At 48.1% G+C, this 23,177-nt stretch overlaps 1 protein-coding gene across 5 annotated transcripts; it reads left to right on the forward strand.

Annotated features, from left to right (window-relative positions):
* The first annotated feature begins 472 nt into the window (after positions 1-472).
* Positions 473-22,687, forward strand: USP28 (ubiquitin specific peptidase 28). 5 transcript variants are annotated; one of them, XM_027737712.2, is made up of 26 exons: positions 473-936; positions 3,516-3,593; positions 3,866-3,998; positions 4,496-4,607; positions 4,797-4,959; positions 5,890-5,976; positions 6,818-6,955; positions 7,390-7,463; positions 7,948-8,024; positions 8,142-8,290; positions 10,253-10,380; positions 10,553-10,648; positions 11,523-11,702; positions 12,390-12,604; positions 12,845-12,915; positions 13,214-13,442; positions 14,846-15,049; positions 15,571-15,710; positions 15,888-16,073; positions 16,978-17,073; positions 17,914-18,092; positions 18,187-18,265; positions 18,621-18,700; positions 19,777-19,900; positions 20,404-20,602; positions 21,504-22,687. In XM_027737712.2, the coding sequence occupies exons 1-26, from the start codon at positions 907-909 to the stop codon at positions 21,677-21,679; spliced, it is 3,423 nt and encodes a 1,140-aa protein (XP_027593513.2). In that variant the 5' UTR covers positions 473-906; the 3' UTR covers positions 21,680-22,687. The 5 variants fall into 5 exon arrangements, with proteins under 5 accessions (XP_027593513.2, XP_027593514.2, XP_027593511.2 ...); XM_027737713.2 differs by having other exon boundaries at positions 473-921; XM_027737710.2 differs by lacking the exon at positions 473-936 and adding an exon at positions 2,487-2,507.
* The last annotated feature ends 490 nt before the right edge of the window (positions 22,688-23,177 follow it).

A 23,177-nucleotide genomic window follows, 5' to 3' on the forward strand; every position in this document is an offset into this window, starting at 1 on the left:
CACGGCTGTACACGCGGATGGACACACGGACAGAGGGCTGGGCGCGCGGATGGACACACGGCCGCCGCCGGACGCTCGGACCCCGCGGTCCCGGCGGGCGGTGCGGCCGGAACCGGAGCGGCCGCGCGTGCGCTCTGCGGCGACGGCGCCGCTGCCGGCGGGCCCATGACGGCCGAGCTGCGGGCCCGGGGCGGCGGCGGCGGGGTGAGAGCGGGGGGGAGACGGCGGGGCTGGGCGCGGGGCTGGGCGCGGGGCTGGGCGCGGGGCTGGGCGCGGGGCTGGGCGCGGGGCGGGAGGGAGGCGGCGACTCCCGCGCGGGGCCGGGGCTGCTGCCGGCCGTGCTCTCCCGCCGGCCGTGCTCTCCCGCCGGCCGTGCTCTCCCGCCGGCCGTGCTCTCCCGCCGGCCGTGCTCTCCCGCCGGCCGTGCTCTCCCGCCGCGGCGGCCCCGCTCCGCCCCGAGCCTGCGGCCCGCGGCCGCTCGGGGCCGGCCCCCAGCGCTTCCCCCTCTCCCCGGCCGCGGTGCCCCGTCCCACTGGACAACGGTCCCGGTCCGCGCGTGTTTCGTTGGGAATAACGGGCCCCGCGCGGGTCGCCCCCGCCCCGCCGGTAACGCCGGTGCCACGGGAAAGGGCACGGGCGGCTCGGCGGGCGTGCAGACACCCCGCTCCTCTGCAGGGAGCAGGAACGCGTGTTCTCCGCTCCCCGCCGCTGAACGGCATCTCCCGCCACCCCTTAACAAAAACTGCTGCTCTCAAACTTCAGAGCTCTGCGTAAATTGTTTCAAAAAGGACCCGGACCTGGCCACGAGGCTGTGTCAGTGCTCAGGGAGCTGCAGCCGGACCGTCCCGAATTGACACAGGGGTCTGCGCTGTTCTGTAGCATCTCTGTGCTCTCAGGACCCGAGAGATGCGTGTCAGAGAGGTCAGAGTTACAGCCGTGAGTGGGATGAGGGTATCAGCTCTTTGGTTGTGTGTTAGAAGTGGCATTAGTGTGGCAGCCGTGCCCTGGTCGCTCGGGGGCGGTGACCAAATGGTGCCCGCTGGAGGAGGTTGCTGCCCGCTGCTGCTTCCCGTGATGGACACTGGTTTGGGAAAGCCTCGGCCAGGAACGCAGGCTTTGTTCCTGCTGCTGCCTGCGGGTTTCCAGCCCTCTCTGTATCCGTTTTTCCCCACGATAAAAAGCGTGGCCGAGGTGTGGAGGCTGAAGGCCGAGGCTCTGGGTGCCTCTTCCATGCCACCACCTTCCTGCTCCTCGCACGTGGTTATTTCTGGAATCCCCTTAAACTCCTGCACTGTACGTGCTCCCTTCCCCACTCACTGCTTCTCATCAAAACAAACTTCTGAGCACGGTGAGTCACCTCGGAGTGAGGAAAATGCAAAACCTTTCTATTCCATTGCTCCTGGCCAGCCTTGTAATTTTTATCTATAGTTCCCTCCTTCCTCTCAGCTGCTTGGTTTTGTACTCTTTTCCTGTTGCTGTAATTTAATACTAATAGGATTTGTTTGGGTAGTTATTTTTCAGCAGGTAGGGCCGTGGTTGGGTTTGGGTTTCCAAGTGCAGGGTATGTTAACAGCGGTAGCACGCTGGTGTTAATTACCAGCTATGGAGCTTGTTTTATAACCCCATGGTGTGTAACTTCAAACAGCAATAACCAAACTAGTTATGGCAACAAAACCACAAACTCCCCAAAATCTTAACAAATTAGTTGCAGAGAGTGTGCTTCCTAGTGGCTTTTGTGGGCTGGTAGGCAGCCACAAACCTCTTAAAACTATTATAGGATAAGCTCTCTGTTGTTAACACAAAACTTTTCTCAAAGGCTGAATAAAATTAAGCTGGAATCATTGGAATATTAAGTGGTAACTTAGAGCACACGATCAGTAATTGGCTTTTATGCTTACAGCAACCTGGCAGCCTTTGTGAGTTCTCCTTCTGGTGGAGCAGAAAAACCCCAGAAAATCATGCCCTGTCCTGCCTTGGATTTCATTATTGTATTGCAGTTTATTAGGGAGGGTGGTTTTTTTAATTCACTTAAAAAATCCTCCCTGCGGCGTCAGGTGGGGTCGGCCGACGCGCACGGCGCACGCTAAGACAGCAAAATTAGCAACATGATTTAAGTGGTTTGCCTTTGTGAGAGTGTGCCCGCCCCACGCCTCACAGCCTTGGCTCCTCATCAGGCATCCAGCGTGTCTTGGCTCTTCTCAGGAATAAAGTGTGTGGGACAAGATGGGGGAGTGTGCACATGCGCACGTGCTTTTTCTTGTAAAAGTTGAGTGGTATTTTAGGTGAGACTAGCATGAGTAACTTGCTAGGGGTATTCCCACCAAAAATAATCTAGGAGTTTTTTTGTTTCAATGGCTGACACAGATGTGTGCTGTCTTTGTGTGTGGAGTAGCATCTGTCACCAGTATGGGTGGGGAACTCAAAAAAGTTGTTCACTCTCTACTTACTGGATGGAACTTGTTCTCCAGCGGCCTGAAAGCATCTTACATGTTTTCTCAATGATGAGAGTAAGTAGAAACTTGAATTTATTTTCTTGCAGCTTTGCTGGTTAAGATTAATTAAATGTGTGATCTTAAGGAGCTGGGATAGGTTGGGTTGTGCTGACAGCAGGATCCTGGACAGCCTTTGTAAATCAGGATATGCAACATGGTCCCTGTGGTTGTTCCTGTTGTAATGTCCTTCCCATACTACATGCAGTGCCAGTGTTATGGAGCCACACCTTGGTTGTCACCCAGGCTGAACTGTTGGCAGCAGCATCAGCTGAACTGTGGCTGTGACTGGGGGTACTGGGACCTCCAGCACTGGGGAGAGCTGCCTCTCCCAATAGCTGTTGACTGAGATTATTTGTGGTTTGGCAAGCGCAGTTACCACCCTGTGCTAAGCTAAGGCTGCAAAGATTTTATAAGTCTGGTAAAGAGAATTTTTGTAGTCTTTTAAGTGTCTGAACTGGCCAAAGGACGGGTTGTGAACCGTAGCTTGGGACCTTGAGCAGTGAATGTCTCACCAAACCTTGAGTGGCCTGTGTGGAGGGTGAAGGAGGAGCAATAACAGCCTCCCAGGCCCCCACTCTGACACCTTATTGTCAGTGAGACGTGACACCCACAAATGGCATGTGCCACCAGACTGAAAATAGCTCCCACCAGTGCCCTGGGATCCTTATATGTCCCGCTGCACATGCTGCTGCCTCGGGGGGGGGCAGGGAGCCCCTTCCCACTGCAGATGTAGCACATCCGACAGCCGGGGTAGCCTGTCCTCCCGGGCCTGCCTGCATTTTCCTGAGGATATACCAGATTGAACATCAGTCTGTGAATTTAGAGGGGAAAAAACCTGAGTGCAATGTTCAAGCTGATGTTGGTATTTCCATCAAGCAAGTGTGACTGGGCTTGTGTGTCACTCTCTTAGAGAGGAAGGAAAGAAACAGTGGTCTGGTGAGCCCTCAGCAAGCCTTGCAGAAACAGCTTGATGTCCATCCTGGTCACATTTTTACATGAGCTTTCTTTATTTCTTGCACACAGGATTGCCAGATGCTCTTAAACCAGATGAAAGAGATCACAGAAATCCAGGATTCAGCACTCCTGCTCGCAGCTCTTAAGGTTTGTATATATTGTCATTGTTCTTGGGAAAGAGAGCTCTGAATTTGCCCAAAAAGTCAGGCAAGTTCAGGCTCTCTCCAAACAGAGCACACAGGTCGGATGTTTTCTGTGTGTCTGTGGGCTGATGCTGAGCTGATCCTCATTAGAATGGTCGGTGCGTGCCTGTGGGAGCTATCCAGGAACAGCCTGGATGCATGAGAGGCAAAGGGTAAATCCTTTGCTGCTTTTCTGCTCCTCACTGGTGCTTTATTTTTGCACTATCATTCTATCAGGCTGCTAATGGAGACCTGATGGAAGCAGTCACCTTCCTGACAGAGGAGCATGCTCAGGAGCCGGCGCAGGACGTGGCTGCTGCAGAGCCGTCTGCCTGGGAAGGGAGCGCGGTGGGCAAACAGCTCCCACAGGGTGAGTCCGCCACCTCTGCTCGCCCTAACGGCTTCACATGTTTGTGTGAGCTCAGAGGGGAAGTATCTGTCCCCCTGCTTCTGACAGCACATCCCTCTGGCTCCTGTGAGGATCTGATTTTGCCAGTACTGATCTCTTAATAGTGTTCTAATAACGTTCATAGGTGACACATCACAGTTAAAAAGCTGGTGTTCCCATTTCATTATTTCAGGAGCTCTGAACTGTTCCTGCAAGCTCTGGATTTGGCTGTAAGGAAATCTGGGCACAGTACACAGCTGCGTGCTCTGCCCTGTTCTCATCCAGCCCACTCAGTGGCTCTCGGGTTGCCTGGCACGATCTGAACAGGAATTTCTGTTTAAAACCTGATCTAGAAAATTTTGCTCATATCAATTGAAAAACTGTATTTGTGAAGTGTAATGTTTTCTAGAGGTTCCTTTGAAAGAGAAGGTTTGCTGCTGGTGGTGGGACACTGATCAGAACGCTGCCTTCTCTTCTAGATGGTAGTGCTGCGCCTGCCCCTCTCAACCAAGACAACCTTCACACAGCCAACACCATCAGACCCCTGGAATCACCAAAAGCTCCAACTGCAGAGAGGGATGCAGCCGAAAGGTCAGTGGGGCCGTAAATGGGCTCTGGTTTTCCCAGGTATCATAAGAGGGTTCTTAAGCTGATAACTGCAGAGCAAACATGGATTACCTACCAGGTGGACACCTACTGGCTAGAGGGGAGTTTGATTCCCGTAGCTGTTGGGAATCTTCGGGGAGTGTTTTACAGCACAGCGTTCATCTCTCGTGACAGACCACAGGACACGCATTCCGCTGAAAACAAAAACCGCTCCAAAAGGAAACGCTGTGAAGTCTGGGGAGAGAACTCCAAGCAGAATGACTGGAGAAGAGCGGGTGACTGGCCTGTTGGAATGAAAAATATAGGAAATACATGTTGGTTTAGTGCTGTTATACAGGTAAACTGTAAGAAAGTTCTCTTTTTCTGATAGCAAACTTGCTGCAGTCTTGGAGTCAAAACGTTTCTCCGTTAGAAGTAAATACGCAGCAATTCTGTGAAGGGATCATCATATGCAGACGAGTGAATGTGACCCTGCTCAAACACAGAAACTTCTGGGTTTATGTGATGTGACTGTGATGTGTTCTGGGCCTGCACAGAAAGAGCCAAAGAGCAGTTAAATAGGCTTTAAATAGGCTTTGCTTAAAAATAGCTACAGATACAGAGAATCTGTGTGTCCATACCCAGGGCTTTGTGCAGTGATGGCCAAGTGCCTACTGAATGATAGAAGCTTGCTTGGCAAAATGAACTGATAATTTAATTTTACTGCAGTTATTGTTGGCTCCATAACACACGGTGTATCATATTCCATTTAATGCAATACACAGGCATAGATGCTTGGACAAATGAACAACTAGGCAGGTATATTATTAGTGATGACCTAAAGAAGAGACAGCAGTAAGTGGAACCGAGCAGATTTGTCTCTCCTAACAATTTCACATCAGCAGAGAGATGTTAATCATTTGTCTCCAGCTCTGAGAGGAAGAAAGAAAGCTGCAAATAGGCCTTTCTCACTGAGGCTTGTTCTTGAGTGCTTTTCTGAGGCTACCTATGCAGAATAGAATGCTCTTTCCTAAAATGGTTATTTCTCAGTCCTAGAAATGGCAGGATGAGATTTTGTCCTTGGGTGGCTACGAACACACTGTTCTAGCACAGGGGCTGTAAACGTTGTAAACATGTGTTCAGTAACACAGGTGAACACAGGGCCACTGGGGAGGGAGAAGTTTGCAAAATAAAGCTGTGGGGTCAGAGAGTGACAGCGGGGCATCAACTTGCAGTGAGTCCAATCCTTGCAGATGCTGACTGGGCTTTATCTCTCCTCTCCTTTTAGTCTCTGTTTCAGTTGCCAGAATTCCGGAGGCTGGTCCTGGGGTACTCCCTCTCACAGAAAGTGCTTGAAAGTTGTCGTAGTCACACTGTAAGTTTTTGATTCAGTAACACTGTCAAGTTTTCCTCTTTTGTGGTGTAGCATTCTGCTCTTTCTATAAGCAGATTTTATTTGGGGCCATCTGCGACTACTGTGCCTGTGTTAATGGCTTTAAAATCATCTGGCTATGTTAAAGACAAATTTGGGAAATAGTTCTCAAGGACAGAATCGGGATAGGAAAAAAAAGAGCTGCTTCTTGCACCACTGACCTCTAGAGCCTTTAACTGCCATATGGGGAGAAATTCTTCTCATAAAACTTCTTTGGCAGCTCCAGATTATTCATTGGTTTGCACACACAATAGAAGAACCAGTATTTGAGGCAGTCTGCAGGTCCCTCTAGCCCCAGTACTTTCTGAGAGTGGTCAGCAGAAGGTGCTTAGAAAATACTTAGAGAAAAAGGCATACATAGAATAATCCTTTGCTTGTTATATCATCCCACCTTGTGGCTACCACCATTTAAGAGAGTTTGCTTTATTTGCTTTCATGTGTACTCTCAATTCTCTAAAAAGCCTAAAATGCAGATGGAATAAATTCATAAATTCACCAGCTTTTGCCTTCTGATTTAGCAACTATAATTTCTGGCACTCTTTTCCCTAAAGGTTTTGTTTTGGTTAACTTTTTTCTCCCATGTGTCTGTTGGGAGAAAAGATTGGGATTCCCAGAAATGACACTGCACGTCTTCCTGCTTTTGCCCTTTTTTATGTCACCTCTTTCCTTAGTTGTTGGGTACCTTTTACAATATGTGCATGTGGTGTTCTGTAGCACTTAGTTTTAAGATGCTGCTTTTTTGAGTTGCAGGAAGGCTTTGGCTTCTCTTCTTTTTGCAATGCAGGGAAAAAGAAATATCGCATTCATGCAAGAACTTCAGAGTCTGTTTGCATTAATGCTGGGGACACGGCGTAAGTTCGTAGACCCTTCTGCAGCACTGGAACTCTTGAGGGATGTGTTTAGATCTGCTGAAGAACCGCAGGTAAAACCACATTGAAAAGCCTTTTGCTCTCTTTGAACCAGCAGTCACAGCCACAGCAATCCCATTTTGCTTCATCCTGCTGGTGCTTCCAGAGGCCTCTTCCCCTGTTTGTCAGTCGACAAGCAGCTGTCCTGGTGTCATTTAGGCAGAATGTACGTGCGTGCTAATTAACCAGCCAGCGTAGCACTACCCAGTGCCATCTGCGTAGTCGGGTAGCGATCACAATAATTCCCTCTGATCTAGTGTTCAGATGAGCAGAGTGTTCATTATCAGCCTAAATCAGCACACAGCACTTCAGTCTCACACGTAATTCAGCTGGGTGGGTACAGCAGTATCAGTCGGGTTGTGTTCAGTGGGTCTGTGACACCAGCAGACCAGGGGGACACTTTCTCATGGGTGTCACGATTGACTCTCCTCTTCTGTCTCTCTTCTAGCAAGATGTGAGTGAATTTACGCACAAACTACTGGACTGGCTGGAGGATGCGTTCCAGCTCACTGTGAATGTCACGTGAGTCCTGGGTGATCTCGGGAGTTTGACCTGACTCTAGGGAGAGTTTTAATAAATAGGGGGACTTTACATGAAAATTTTGAGCAAATGAGAGTTCTTTATTTGCCGTGGGTGAGGCTCTTTAAGCTCAAAATGTCCTTACAAACCATGGTGTCCACATCTCCTGTCAGTGCCTATGCAGCCTGTGGAGTAAATGAGCTTTTGAGGGGAGTTCGGTAGAGCTGGTGAACAGGAAAGCTCTGGTTTTTTGGAACTCATTTCAAAAGCTGGCGCCTTAACATCTTTTTTTCCCCTTTGCCAGTGCAGGTGTTATAATATTCTTTAGAGCATGAAAATGGATAAGAAGCTTCCTCTGTATTTTGTGCTTTGATAGAAAACTGTACTTTTGCCTGTAGACTCCCAAACCAGAGGCTTAGATTACTACCTGTGGTTTTTTTGCAGCCTCCAGCTGCAAATGAATGTGTGCTTTTGCTTTTTGAAACAGGAGCCCTGGGGACAAATCTAAAAACCCAATGGTGCAGCTCTTCTATGGGACTTTCCTGACTGAGGGTGTCCACGAAGGTGAGTTAAGGCTTCGGTAGACTCAACTTTTTAACTCATTTGAATTTTTCAGAGTTAACCAGAGTTCTTTGTTCTCTTGAGTTAGCTCATGGTTTTTGTATGGTTTCCATCATCCAGGCAACACTTTTTCCAAGATTGAGACCTTTGGTCAGTATCCCCTTCAGGTAAATGGTTATCGGAACTTGAGTGAGTGCCTGGAAGGAGCCATGGTGGAGGGAGAGATGGATGAGGCGACAGCATCTCAATCAGTGAAGTATGGACAGGAGGTTAGTTTTACCTCTTTTTGTCAAGCCTTTGGTTGCCTGCTGCAGGGAAGTGCAGCACACACAGCACAGAGGTACCTCTGATAACTTTAAATGGCAACTGTGAGTGTTCCCTAAGAACTGAAAACAAAATATTGTCTGGATAGCTGGAATCTCTTAAATAGTGTCACATGGTGAGACACTAAGTCTTTGCTGATTTGTAAAGATGTGATGTCCTATGTAACCAGTTCAAGGAGTTTATTTTGAATTGCAAAGGTCAACGTTTGCTTCTGAATCAAGTGTGATGAAGTCTCTCTCTGTTGAAGCCTGCCTGTACCTGAGTAGGGGGAGACCTACTGCCTCCATGTTTTCGGAGGGTAAAAGTACAGTGCTTAACTCCATGGTATGCCATTTGGAATTTGTCTCTCTCTCCCTGTTATACTGTGTGCGGTTTGGGGTTTTTCTTCCTTTCACTTGTATTTTCTGACTGTGGTGATTTTTTTCTTTCTTTTTTTTTAATCTCACTAATCACAAATCAATCATAAAATACTTAGTTGCAGCAAACTGGAAGGTGAAGGTGCACCATTACATTCAGCATCCTCTGTGTAAGTGCAGCTGGAGTTAGCTTCAAGAAAGGCTGGGAAACAACATGAAGACGTTGGCAAAGGTGTTTGGTGTAGGTGGGGCAGTGAAGGTATTTCAGTTCTATGAGAACGTCTGAAAATTGTGTTTAAAATAGCAAAAGAGAAATGAAGTCTTGGGCGGGTGAGCCCTGTTCCAACTCTGGACTCAAATGTTTGTTCTGAGTTTTCCTGGTTCCTGCCTGAAGCCATTCAGGTGTGTTTACAGGGGATGTGGGTGAAGCTGGTGTGGGCTGGCACTGGAGACAAAGGGACATAGCAGCTCATTGGCCAGGTTAATTTCAATCCAAGCTTTTTAGTTCCTCCAAATCCTTTGTCTAAAATTAAGGGAAATTTGACCGATCATGGAGTTGTTTTAATCATTCTTTGCATAGATAGAAGGAAAAGGCTCTGGCCTAATTTCTGAGAAATCTGACTGCATAGTTTCACTTCCTAGGATATGGTGGCTAGTGGGTGGCATGATAGAAGACATAGAGAATAAGGTGATTTTGTCTCCCAAGCACCTAGATAAGTGTGCTGAAGCTCAAAGCAACACTGGGATTAAAGGGAGTTTACCTTTCTCGCAGACAACAGGACTGTAAATCATTCCTCCTCTTTGGTTGTGGGCTCCTTCTCACAAAACTCTGGTGTGGGAGAGGTTTATTGTGGCAGCACACCTAACATGAATCTCACAAAGCAAAACAAGCTTAGTGTGCTCATCCCAAGTCTAGAGGGGAGCATGGAGTGGGTGGTGCCAAGCTGAAATAGGTGAAGGAAGTTTCTGGCAGTGGATGCTGCAAGTATTTGTGAACCAAAGAAGAGAGAGAGGAAGTGTAAATTCAACTGTGAATTCTTCTTTCAGCATGGCTCTTTGAAACAGTGTATGAAGCTACAGAAAGTGGGGGTCTTCTCTGAATCCCCTAAATCAAGGAGTTTATAGTTAGAGTGAGAGAGGATAAGGAACCCAGTGCAGTGGGAGGACTCCTGGTTTGTTCATCACTGCACATGATCTCAGAAAAGAGTTCTCTTGAGTGCTCTTGGCTGATGTGCAGAGTGTGTGTAGCCTCTGCTAATTTGTGAAATTCAGTGCTGGACTTCTTAGTAATCCATCAAGCTGGATGCATCAGACAATGACAAGTAACTTTGAGAGCAATTCTGAGGCTTTTTCACAGTAAAAATGTAAAATGGAAGCATAAATTTTTACTTGTAAAATTTGGCTTTTTGACTTCACAAACAAAACCTGATTCAGTGCCTAAGGACAGAGACATTTAAATCAGTCTATAATCATGTGGTATCAGTCTAAAATGTGCCATTAGCAGTCATCTTAAAACAAGTCCCTTTGGGGGCATTTCTGCTTTTGTTACAGCGCTGGTTTACAAAACTCCCACCAGTTCTGACCTTTGAACTCTCCCGATTTGAGTTCAATCAGTCACTAGGACAGCCAGAGAAAATTCACACCAAGCTAGAGTTTCCCCAGACTATTTATATGGACAGGTGAGTTGCCTTGTTGTACAATATGTTTAAAGCTGTTGGTTTATTGTAAATAAAGAAATTTAAAAGATTGTTTGGATGAGCAAGGAAAGATTCTAAAATGTTTACAGAAGATTGTGGGTGTTAGAAGTAAACAAATCTCACCCTACTGGCGGGGCTCTATATTTCTGTTTAGGTACCTCTATTGCAATAAAGAGCTTATTCAGATGAAGAGAGAAGAAATGAAGAGATTGAAGGAGAAAATGGTGATTCTGCAACAGAAACTAGAAAGGTGAGTAGTTAGCTGGCTTTGGTTTTGTGCCTTCTGGAAGTGTGCAAATGTTTCCTTTTAAATGAGCTTTCCAGTAACAGAGAAACTTGTAGAGGAAGGAGGAACAGCACTGTGTTTGTTCTCAGAAGTGTGGAGAGGGGAAGTGAGGTTTCAAAAACAAACCTGTAGCTGCTATGGTTTCTGAATATTACTGATACTGTTACAGGAATAAATTCTTTAAAGAGCACAGTTGCCGCTGTGCATTGGCAGGGGAGGCGTGGCAGCCCAGTAATACATTAAAAAGAATCTATGTTACTGTGCATATTAGAGATCCCCTCCTGCTTAGAGTTTGGCATTATTGACAGGAGGAGGAAGGAGATCGATAGGGAAGACCTGGTTTGGGGACAACCAGAAGATTTCATGTCCCAGGTGCTTTGTGTAAAAATCCTTTTACTCAGCGTGGAACTCACAGTTGGTGTTTTGAAGTGGCAGTTCTGTGGCCGTGGCAGCAGAGGGTTGCGCTGTGTCACAGCAGCCCCGGTGCCATCTGTGCTCGGGGACGTTCTGGTGGCAGAGAGAGCACAGGGTGTAACCAGGCCTCATGGGCAGCACCCCACAGCTCTGGCTGGCACGGGGTTAATTGTCTCCAGATTGGTGCTGTGTTTTGTGTTTGTGGCCAAAACCTGCTGATAGCACAAAGCTTGTGGCTGCTGCTGAGCAGCGCCCACAGCCTCAGGGCTTTCAAGGTCACCTGGGTTTTTCTTCTCCTTCCTTCACTTGCTAAACTGTCTTCATCCCAACCCAGCAGTTTTCTCCCCTCTTGCTCTTCTCTTGTCCCCTGAGGTTTAACCTGTCTCATTCCTTCATTCATGCAACACCTTGCATTTTTCCATAGGTACATGGAATATGGCTCTGGCCCAGCCCGCTTTCCACTGCCCGACATGCTGCAGTATATGCTCGAGTTCATCACTACAAAGCCAGCTGTGGCTGTTCCCTCTGCTCAGGGCTCTCAGACAACACTCCTGCACTCCCAAGCCGAGCCTCGTGTTTTGGACGTGCTTTCACAGCCCAATGGGTCAGTAAACAAAAATAAAAAGGATTCACAGGAGAACACTTCACCTCCCAGCTAAATGCTCCTGGGTGGCATTCCAAAAGTGGGTTATTTATCTGGGCACTGGTGAGCACGATGCTCTAATGTACAAGTGCTTGTGCAGGTAGTGGGTCCCCGCTTTGCTGGTCATTTGGTTCTGTTGGTTTAAATAGAACACTGCATGTTCTTTCTCCTTGTCCAAAAGCATCCCCATACTCCTTGTCTAAGCAGCAAGTCTGAGTTAAATTACGTGCTCTTTTTGGTTAGGCTATTCATTTTTTTGCTTCGTCAACCAGTAAATTACAGCAATATTGGATTATTATATCCCAGGCCGGCATGGTTGGTTTAACAATCTAAATTAAGCTGAGTAAATACACGAGTTTCTTAGTAGTAATGAAAGGAATTTTTAGAATTGCTCATTGTGGATCTGTGCTTACAGAATTCTATAAGAATTTTCCCTTGTATTTGTCCTGTATTTTAGTCTGATCTGTGAAGGCAGAAGCACCTTTCAGTGTACATTTCCCTTTACATTTGGTACCACCCTGAAAGGGAAGTCCTACTCCAGCTCAGGAGTAATTTTTGTTTGGTTTATTTAGTATTCTTTTCCAAAAAGAGAGAAAACAAGAGAAAGATTGAAAAACCTGTCCACTACTCTTGGATTTTGCTCCACAGCATATTAGAAAGGACGGATACTAGTACTGAAGATGGAGCTTTCTTTTTGGCAAATTCTTCACCACAGCAAAACTCCAACATGGAGCTCCAGCCTTCTGTTCCACCAGCAGAATTGTCTGAACATCCAGCTCCCCACGTGGTCTCCGAGGAGGAGCTGAACCTGGTTCGGACATGTCTGCAGAGATGGAGAAACGAGATCAAACAAGATGTGCAAGGTTGGCCCCAAATGCATTTGTAGTGATTTTTCTCCTGAATACCAGCCTGGTTTCACCTCTGTTGCTTTGCTGGATACAGCCTGAACCACAGATAATCTTGTCCCTGTCTGAGCTCTGGGGTTGAGTATATCTTATAGTTCCAGCCTGGCTTCAAACTTTTTGAAGTGAAAGGGGCTGGCATAGCCTGATGAGTAGTCATTAATTTTTAGGCATTTCTCTCATTGGTGATGTTCTTGGCAGATCTGAAGGAGTCTATTGCCAGAACCAACCTGTCCATCGAACAAATGTACCTTGACCCTCTCCTACGACAGGTAGGAAATGCAGCTTCAGTACCTAAATATTAAACCAGTTTGCTGATACTGGGTTTTGTCAGTTTAAATTGCCCTCTTTGATATATTGTAAAGTTCCTAGTGATGAAGCAGAGTACGATTTATTTATGAAAATCTTGTTTCTTCTTTCCTTAAAAATCAGCTCGTAGTAGAAAATTTATCAAATTGCTCAGTTCTTGTGCCAGGCTACACCTCTGAACACCCGTGCTGTTTCAGCACAGAGATCAGGCAGAGTCAGTCCCTGACAGCACACGTGAACAATGTCGGTGTCACTTCGCAGGTTCCCTATCGTTTGCACGCAGTCCTGGTCCATGAAGGGCAAGCCAATGCTGGGCATTACTGGGCCTTCATATACAACCAGCCTCGGAAAAAGTGGCTCAAATACAACGACATCTCGGTGACAGAGTCATCGTGGGAAGAGCTGGAGCGAGAGTCGTTTGGAGGCCTGAGGAACACCAGTGCCTACTGCCTGATGTACATCAGTGACCAGGTGTCCTGTGTTGGTGCAGGTACTGAGCCACAGCCGCTGGTTAATGAGACGTTTGCGTGTTGGTGTGTCCCTCTGGGCTGTGTGATCATTGTGTTCCTCAGCTTCCCTGTGGCACCGATTGTCTTTTGACAAAGCACAGAACTTCACCTCGCATGGGAGTGAAATAATCTACTTTGTACTCAATTAATTTGTAAATCCCTGATAGGGCTGAAAACTGCAGGGAGAACTATCCAGGTGAGATTGGGAACAGCACCTCATGCATTATTTATATGCGTACAAACTCAGGCTGCCCTTTTGCCACGTTCAAGTGCATGTAGTGTTGGTGTTCTTCACTTTGACTCTTTGCAGCGTTTATATGGCAGTGTTTGTTTACTGAGGGCGTGTGAATTACCTGCTTCTTTATCTCTCCCATTTTTATCACATTTCCTGAGTCATTTGTTTGGTCTTTGGTGATTCCATTACATTGAATGTAAACAGGCTGGGGTTTGTGCAGCCTTTCTCCATGTGTGAGGTAACAGTATCTGAGTGGCTCAGACTTACAAGTGTATTTGCAGTGCCAGTGTATAAATAGTTTTGTGGAGAAATTGCGGTGCACGTGGCACTAGACATGGCAAACAGCTGTACAAGAACCCAATAATTTCATCCATGGCTCATTTTGATGTAATAAATAGAAGGAAACAATGGAGAGCTGTCATTCTGTTCATTGCTAAGTGTGGCTGATGAGAATCTAGAGTTTGTTCTTTGTTTTCCTATGACAGTTCTGAAATGAAACCATGGGGTGGTTTTTTCTCCTATTTAATGCAATTTTTGTTGATTTTTAAAAACACTTTGCTTTTGCAAGGAGTGCATAAGAAATATCTGCTGTAGAGAATTGCCATTTGCTTTTGATAAATTTTAGATCTTGTCTCAAGCTGATGCTGCTTGGGTTTTGTGCTATTTTAAAAGTGAATATTGAAGTAGATCTAAAAAGCATTGAGAAATACCAGTGTGATATTTATACTATAAAACCCATGCACATCCCTACCTTCACCTGCTGTGCGGTGCTGCAGGTGTGACACCTCTGGCTGAGCTGTTGGCAGTTGACAGTTCAGTGCTGTTCCCTGTATGACTGGAGCCCTTGGATCAGGATGTGTCTGACCTGCATCAGCAGGTGCTGCTTCTGGAATTGCTCTGTGTTAAATGCTGTCCAGTGGTAGAACAAAACTAGGTTTTGTTTCAGATAACTCTGTAGATTTTTTATTTTTGCACCTTTGCTTCTGGATCACCTTATATTACAAAGCCAGTAGAAAGTTTGGGGGTTTCCCCGTTTCTCCCTCAGCCATTTTGCTTGTGGCTGCCCATAATGTTGTGTGTGTATTTAGTCCCTAAGGGTGGTGTCCTGCCACAATGTGTTTCTTTATGCTGGTCTTGCATTTCCTCCAGATGAGGATGAGGGCCCAGAGGCTGTACAGATCCAGAAAGAAGTGGAAGCCTTGACCCCAGAACTGAGACAATACATCCAGAAGGACAACTGGCGCCTGGAGCAGGAGGCAGAGGAGTGGGAGGAGGAGCAGTCTTGCAAGATTCCGCAGATGGAGCCTTCACCTGCTTCTGAATCGCAGGACCTCTCCTCTGAGTCAAGACCAGGTAATCCCACTCTGAATTTGCAAACTGTGTTGGAACCAGTAACAGCCAGCTGGTTGCCAGTGCCATTGCATTGGAGCCTTGCACAAATGTCTCAGAATGCAGAAGCAGCTGTGGGTGAAGCAGCAAAGGCAGCTGCTGGAGGCTTTGCCCTTGCAGTACAAAAGGCTGTTCTGGTTCTGCATGTGCATCCTTCCAGGCTTGTCCCCAGAAATGCTGTTTCTTGTTCACTTAATCATCATGGGCTAATCTCAGTTCACTTCCAGCTTTTTCTTTTTTTCATAAATATCAAGTGGACAAGTGCTGTTCTCTGGAGTGGGAAACGTTACTTGACAATCCCTGATGACATGTGCCATTCCCACTGGAAAGGGGTACGCACACACTCACGTGAAGTGCCTTCACCTCTGGGATGAAGGCAGCAGCTGTGTAACACTGCATGGACAAGCTGCAAAACGTTTTAGAACAAGAGAGGAGAAGAAGTGTTGCAGCTGGTGCTCACTAGTACCACACCTCTGTCCTGACAGATCAGTTGTCGGTCTGTGAGCAGAGTGTGCACTCCCTGTCCTCGGAGCACGCCAGGATTGCCCAGGAGCAGACTGCCAAGGCCATCGCCAACACTGCTGATGCCTACGAGAAGAACGGCGTCGAGGCAGCTCTGTGCGAGGTAGGAGCTGAGCCCTGGCCCAGAAGCCAGCCCCTTGTCTCTTGTCTTCTTGACAGACCTTTGCTTTTCCCATTTCTATGAACTTCTGCAGCCACGTTTAACTCAGTCCCCTTTGGCTTTCCTGTATTTTGCTTTGGATTTTCTTACTCTCTTTCTTCTTTTTCTTCTCGGCCACAGCCCAAGGAGGTAGAGCCGCTGAAGGCCCAGCCGGGAGAAACAGCCCTCACAGTTCAGGCAGAGCAGCCCCAGGATTCTCAGGAAGCAGAGGCTGCTGCCCAAACTAGCTCACAGGTCTCTGAAGTGGAAATCCCCAGTGTGGGGAAGATTCCCGTTAGATCTGATGCAGACGGATATAATGAGGAGGTACAGATCCCAGTGCAGGGGTTAATTACTGCCGCTTGTTAGCCCGTAGTTTTGTAGTTAGCTGGCTTTGAGCTGCCCTAAGGGTGGGTGTGATAGTGTCTGTCACAGGAACAACGCCCTGTACAAAGTGCATTTTCCCACTGTGGAAAGGAAGCTGGACAGACCAAATTGTTCCATAATTCCATTTCTAAATGCCATTAGAAAAGCAGCTCTGTAAGAGTGCTCAATTGGTCGATCTGCACATTGGTCCTAAGTCCTTTTTCTGGCACAACTGTATCATAATTAATCCCACCTGTGTTAATTTTTTTACAAGCTTCTTTGCTCGCTGTAGTTACAGTTTTGTCCCCTCTCTCAAAGACCTTATCCCTAACAGCAGAACTTACATACTCTGCCCACTGCTTTTCTTGGGTCTGCCCATTTAACCACTCACACACATGTTCAAGCAGTGTTTTGGAAGTGTAGTTGGATTTCATGCAAACACTGAGGCTGTCACTCCTTGAGTATGTCTGATGTGCTTGTGTGAAATTGGCACAAGGAATTTCTGTGCCACAGGTGCTGTTCTCATTTTATATGGCTTAGGAAGATTGAGTGGGACACGGGGGACATGGCCAGCAGGCTTTGCCTTCTCACTTGTTTAATTTTCAAATTCAAGGCTTGGAGTGACGAGCCTTTAGATCTTTAAATGCCTAAGAAAAGCCCTGCATGTAAAGTGCATGTGATCGATAGAGTCAGTAGAATGCAAGTAACTCACAGCCCCAGTTATCACACCTGTACTCGTATGATTTCCTTTAAACCTTATCTTTTGAAAGTTTCTTCCATTCTTCACCGTGCCTTTCTCTTCTTTCCCTGTCCGTTACTGTTTTCCTTGTTCTTGTTTGTGTCTGTTCTCCTGCTTTCATGGTAGGTGATGCTGAGTCCAGCCATGCAAGGTGTCATCCTGGCTATTGCAAAAGCCCGCCAGACCTTTGATCGCGATGGGTCTGAAGCAGGGCTTGTTAAGGTATTGATTTGTTTGCTAAATCCAATAGTATGGATATCTGTTTTCTTAGAATGGGGAATCTGTGCTGTACTGACAGATCAAGAATGTGAAGGGAACGATTTGTGCAGTTTTTCTTCTAGCTAATGGACTTTGTCCTGCATTTTAGTTCCTGCTCTCTTATTGTGATGACATATCTGTCTGTTCAAAACAACTTTTAGAGCTTCCAAGAAAGAACTCACTCCTCCCAGGGCAAACAGCAACTTTTTTCCTGCTTGTTCTTTTATACTGTGAAATTCATTTTTTTGGTCCTGAACATGCTCCCTTACTGTGACCTCTGTTGTCAAACGTGTCCTCGAGAAATGTCTGCATGAACAGAGGGTGTTGAGAGCATAAGCACTGCTGAATGCTGAAGCTGATGTTAGATTTTACAGGCAGGTAGATTTGACTAAAAGTGCCACATGGGAAGAATCACCCGTGGTGGTAATCTGTGGGATATAAATCACAAGGTACTCTTGCACCTCCTCCAGGTACAAGTGTGCAGCAGTTGATTTTTGCAGCCTGAGCACTTGCAGGACGGTTAGCAAACCTGTCTGAGGCAGCTGCACCCCCTCTCTCAAAGTCATTTGGGCTCCCCAGCACTTTTGGAAGCACGCACTTCATGTGCAGGGTTTGCCTGGCTGTGGGGGCCATTGGTTTGTGGTTGAGATGTTCGTGGGCTTCCGTTCACCACTGGAATATTACCAGGCTTGATGTCACCATGGGAATCCCATCAAATAGGACAGGTTTGAGCTCCCTGTCAGCTGCTGTGGCATTCCCACGGGCAGACAGGTAGATATGTCCGTGTGTGTGTTCTGTTGGCAGGCGTTCCACGAGGAGTACTCCCGGCTGTACCTGCTTTCCAAAGAGACCCCGACCCCCCAAAACGACGCCCGGTTGCAGCACGTGCTCATCTACTTCTTGCAGAACAACGCTCCACAGCAGGTGGTGGAACGGACCCTCCTTGAGCAGTTTGCAGACAAAAACCTCAGCTATGACGAGAGGTGGGTGCCCAGGATCCCAGGGAAGGCTTTTCTCACTTGCATGCAGCTGGGGCCACTGTTCTGATTTTTCTCTTTCTCTGCTCACATGGAGCAGGTCCATCAGCATCATGAAGGTGGCACGAGCAAAGCTGAGAGAAATTGGTCCTGACGACGTTGACATGGAGGAGTACAAGGTAAGGGACTAGAGAGCTGCCTCTGATCTTTCACACTATCCCAACTTGAACTGTCCGAAGTGGGAAATGGGGAGCACAGCCTGGAGCTGTGCTGGCAAACCCGGGGTTCACTGCACACCTGTCAGCAGCGTGGGTCTGCAGGAGGGGGCTGCAGGAGAAAGAATACGCTGGAAATCTCCTGAGCTTGGAGGAGTGTCTGCAGTTGGCTAAATTCATTTACCTGTCACTTATGAGAGACGTTCAATCACTAGAGAGGGTAAAATCTGACACCCTTTAGAGTCACAGGGGACCCCAAACTGTGCGTGTGGGTGTTCGGGGTGAGGCTGACGCTCTGCTTGGCTCCTGCTCCTCACAGAGATGGCACGAGGACTACAGCCTTTTCCGTAAGGTGTCCATCTACCTGCTGACGGGGTTGGAGCTCTACCAGAATAGAAAGTAAGTTCCTCTAATTGTGTGTTTGGACAAGATAAGCTGTAGCTAAAAGTGAAGGCCACTCTGACAGAATTTCTTTCCAATTCGTGATGGCCAGTTTGTGTTCGGTCCTGTGTTTGAGGCCAGGACTGGCTTTCTTTTTGACCTGCTAAAAGCCATTTCTTGAATTGAGAGTTGACCTTGATTAACAGTTCAAATATGAGATTGAGCTGCTGGCCAGCTGTCTGACAGTTTCTGAGAGTTTTTCCTAAGTTTTTTTTCTGGGAAGTAGAGCTTTATATTTTATTTTCCAGAGATGGGTTTTCAGGAATGACTGCCATAACTTTGGGATTTTTCACCTCAGGCCCCTTTATTAAAATTAAATTGTCTCAAAGTGGACATTATGCTTTGTGTAAACACACGCTTTAGAGTCCTCTAGACCCAAAGGGCCTTGGTTTCCTCCTTACCTCTCTAGAAACTGTATTTTACATAAATTGTGCAGGATGGAAGAGAACAGTGTCATTTTAGGAAAGATAGAAATCAGAAAAGTCATTTTTCTAATCCAGAAAATAAACAGGCTTTCCAAAATTATTCCTTGATGGAAACAGAATTGAATTCTGGGGTGGTTCACAGTGACAAACTACCAAATTCAGGTGGGCAAATTGACACGAGGCTGGGCAAGAGCAGATTAGAGCTTCCCTGAATTGTCCTAGTCCCTGTCAGCAATTCTGTTTTCTCACCTGGGGCAGGGGTTTAGAAGCCAGAAATATGTGAGGGACCTGAAAACATGACCTTCTGCACTTCGAGTGTTCTCTCAAAGTGCAGTGCAGAAAATAAATGAAAATGTTGTACTGGAACTTGGCTTTAAGGGGCTCTGCCAAGATGCTCGTTAGGCATTGCAGGCAAAAAGGAGCAGGAAGGGCTTGTCATGGGACATCTGTTCATTTGTGCTTTTGTGAGGAAATACAGCTTTTCCCATCAGGCCTGGTGCTAGTGAGCCGGGCCCAGCGGGAAAGGTTTCCTGAGGTGAGCTGAGGGACTGGCTGCAGTCGTGGCCCTGCCAGAGCCCAAGGCCTGCAGAGCTGACCCTCTTCTCCCAGGTACCAGGAGTCGCTCACCTACCTGGTCCACGCCTACCAAAGTAACGAGAAGCTGCTGCTGAAGGGAACCAACCGAGGCGTGAACGAGTCACTGATCGCCTTGTACAGAAGGAAGTGTCTCCTGGTTTGTATCGAGGAGCTCAGCTCTCACTCTTGGAGAGGAGGGGAGGGAGCAGCCAGGGCACCGTGGTAGCCAAGACCAGTGTAACTGTCTCTCCTGTGTCTGTTGCTGTGGGTCTGCCCCTTGCTGAGTACCAGCAGCAGTATGGAAATAATAATGATAATTCAGTGACAGAGCGTGCCATACAGCTCTCAGGGAATTCAGGCAAAGGCAGATCTAGGTCTTGGCATCTTAAAACCAGAGTTGTAAATAAGCCGTATGCATTCTGTATGTAGATACAGAAAAATACATGTATGTGTATGAACATATACATTTACCAGTTTGTTTTCTATGGTGTGGTTCCCATGATTAAAGGTGGCTGTTCCACCACAGCCCAGCACCTGGTGCTGTTAGTCCTTGTTCTCTGCATGGCTGCTGGTGCAGGGCATGAGCTGGACCTTTCCTGGCTATCCATGGTCCATGCTTGCTCTTTACAAGTCTGTCCCCAATTCTCCCTTTGCCTCCAGAAGCTGAATGAGGTGGCAGCCTCTCTGTTCGTCAGCTCTGAAGAAGCTCGTGTGTCAGAGGGCGTGAGCATCCTGAATGAGCAGATCATCCCTTGCATGCATCTCATGAACAACTTTGATATCTCCAGAGAGGACCTGGATGCCATCGAGGTCATGAGGAACCACTGGTGCTCATATTTGGGACGAGAAGACATGGATGGTAGGGAACAGCTGCTGGCCTTACCTTTGTTGTGCTGATCATGGGCAGGGCAGTGTCTGGATCTCAACTGGGAAAGAATTTAAGGACCATTTAAAACACTTCCTTAAATTCCTGGCATCTGCACTGTAGGGGCCTTTCTGATTGTGGGAGGAGAAATCAATTTGAATCACCTATTGAATTCTGTTACAGAAGAATTTAATCTTTTGCACTAAACTAAGCTGCAGAAGGATCTCTCTTCCCTGAAATGGGACAGCTGATGTCCCAAGAATGGCTTAGTGTTCCCTCAGGGGGCTTGGGTCTTCTGTTAGGGTTTCTCCCTGACTGGAGGTACCCAGGGATGGCAGGTGAATGCAGACATGCTCAGTGGCATGGCACACTCCTCTTCAGGAGGGAGCAGCAGGTGTTATCAGAGGCCAGGGTTGTGGGAGATTGGGTGGGGGAGCAGATTCGGAGCATCTCTGTGTTCTGAAGAGAGGTATGTTGTTGTAGAGCTGCTCCATGTGGGCTGAGCTGCCCTGTCCGAAGGGGAATGGGCTGTGAAGGTTCTGTTCTCCTCAATATTTGAGCATTGCCCAGTGATTCCTGGCCTGACAGCCAGTACAACAGCGCCTTTTGTGTGTCCTGGTGGGACGTGGCCCCTGGCAGCCAGGTGGCAGTGGAGCTTCCCTCGCAGAGCCCTGGGTAGGCGGGCAGGATGAGGACTGGCCAAGCTGGGCGGCAGCTGGTGCGATGCCTCCTCTGGTCAGCAGGTGCTGCTCATCCCCGGTGATGGGCTGGGCAGCTCTGGGTGCGGGGACAGGAGTCTGCAAGAGGCGTCACAGTGGCACAGCCCATTAGCTCATGGCCTGGAGCCCTCTGCCATCTGCTGCCACTGACCGTTTCCTCCTCTCCCCCTTGACAGCAAAGCTGCAGCTGAAGCTGGGCGAGCTGCTGCCCCGGCTCCTCGATGGCTCCACCGAGGTCATTGTGCTGAAAGAGCCCCCGAAGATCTGGCCCAACTCCCCCTACGACCTCTGCAGCCGCTTTGCGGCCGTGATGGAGTCCATTCATGGGGCCTCGACCGTGAGGGTGAAATAGCCCACAGACCACTCGCTGTGCCACAGTGTCACACTGCTGACCTGCCCGGGGCCTCCATCGGGTAGTGCTGGAGCGGGAGAGGGGGCAGTTTGGCTTCCGAGCTGTGTTCTTTGTAAATATAAGTGAATAAAAAGCAGTATTGCACTTCTGAGGCAGAAAGTGAGGCAGTAATGAGAAGGACCTGGACGACTGTTGTAGCATTGAGGCACAGGCCCCAGCAGCACCACAGGGCCCAGCCCAGCTCCAGGGGTTCTTCTGTCCTGACAGCTTTCTAGATGTGACCCCTGGGCCCGTGATGGCACAAGAGCCCGGCTCCTCTGTGCACAGTGCTGCGCGTTGTCACTGGACTGTCAGATACTTTTACAGCTCCCTGAATGGTCACTGCCACAGGTTGCACGTTGTGATCCAGCCAAGCTCCTGCTTGCAGGAGCCTGGGCTGAGTGAGGAGGAGGCAGCGAGGAGCGGCAGCTCACACTCTGTCGTGTGGGCAGTCGTGCACGCAGCTGCATGTTGTGGTCAAGCCAAGCAGGCTTTTGCCTTTTGTATTCCAGCTGGCACCAGAAATCACGCAGGAGCCTTTCTCGGAGAGGCACAGGCAAATCCTGGTTAGTGAGGAGCCAGGACGGGGCTGTGAGTTTGTGCTGGGCGGGAGCTGACTGACTCGGGGCAATCACACCACCCCAAAGGATATTCCTCTCACAGCCGGAAGGCAAACTTTCTTCTCCCCTTGGGTGGAGTGTCAGGGCTGGATGAGTGTTGCTGACAACTGTGAGGGCTCAGATCAGCCCATTGTGTTGGTGGTGGGTTTTTTTGTTGACTTTGTTAACGAAGTGCCCTGTTGGCATTTCCTTTTGCGGGCGCCCTGTGCTTGTGTTTAAGCTGTTTGGGCTGCGGCAGCTGTTGTAAGCCAAAAGTTCTGAGTCAGTGGAGGGGGATCCTGTTTGTTGGGACTATGCAGAGTTTTCTAACAGTGCAATAAAAGCATTTGTTCTATGTTAGAATGAAAAAGCTCCCTCCGTGTCTTTATTTCGCTCTGGGGTTCTGCCTTAAGGCTCGTCCTGCACAAAATGTGTTGTCATTAGCAGAGCTGCCTGGGGATGGTCCCACTGTTTTGTTGGTGTGCATTTCCCCGTTATTTAGGAATAAACTGCTCCTGTGGGAAAATCTTGCACTCTCCCAGTGACTTTATGATGAAGTAGAACTGCCATTATCCACAGTGGTGGTGGAGGTGGTGGTGTCCCACCAATGACCTGTGTCTCCTCAGGGACTGGGGTGCTGTGGCACCAGGGTGTTGCTTTTTCAGCTTTTCCCCTGTTGTCATGACAGAACAGTGGAATGAGGCCTCCAGCTCACTGCTCAAGGTGCTCAGCCTGTGAGGGATGAAAACACGGAGCTCTTGAACATAGACCCCAAGCTGTGACCTGCTGGGAGCTGTGCTCTCTCTTCCCCACCAGTGCTTGGCATTGCCAGGCAGCTTTTGTGCGCTTGCAGGCAGTAG

This window comes from Pipra filicauda, unplaced genomic scaffold (genome assembly GCF_003945595.2).
Source record: "Pipra filicauda isolate LSUMZ 115617 unplaced genomic scaffold, ASM394559v2 scaffold437_size563383_pilon, whole genome shotgun sequence".
NCBI classification, from domain to species: Eukaryota; Metazoa; Chordata; class Aves; order Passeriformes; family Pipridae; genus Pipra; species Pipra filicauda.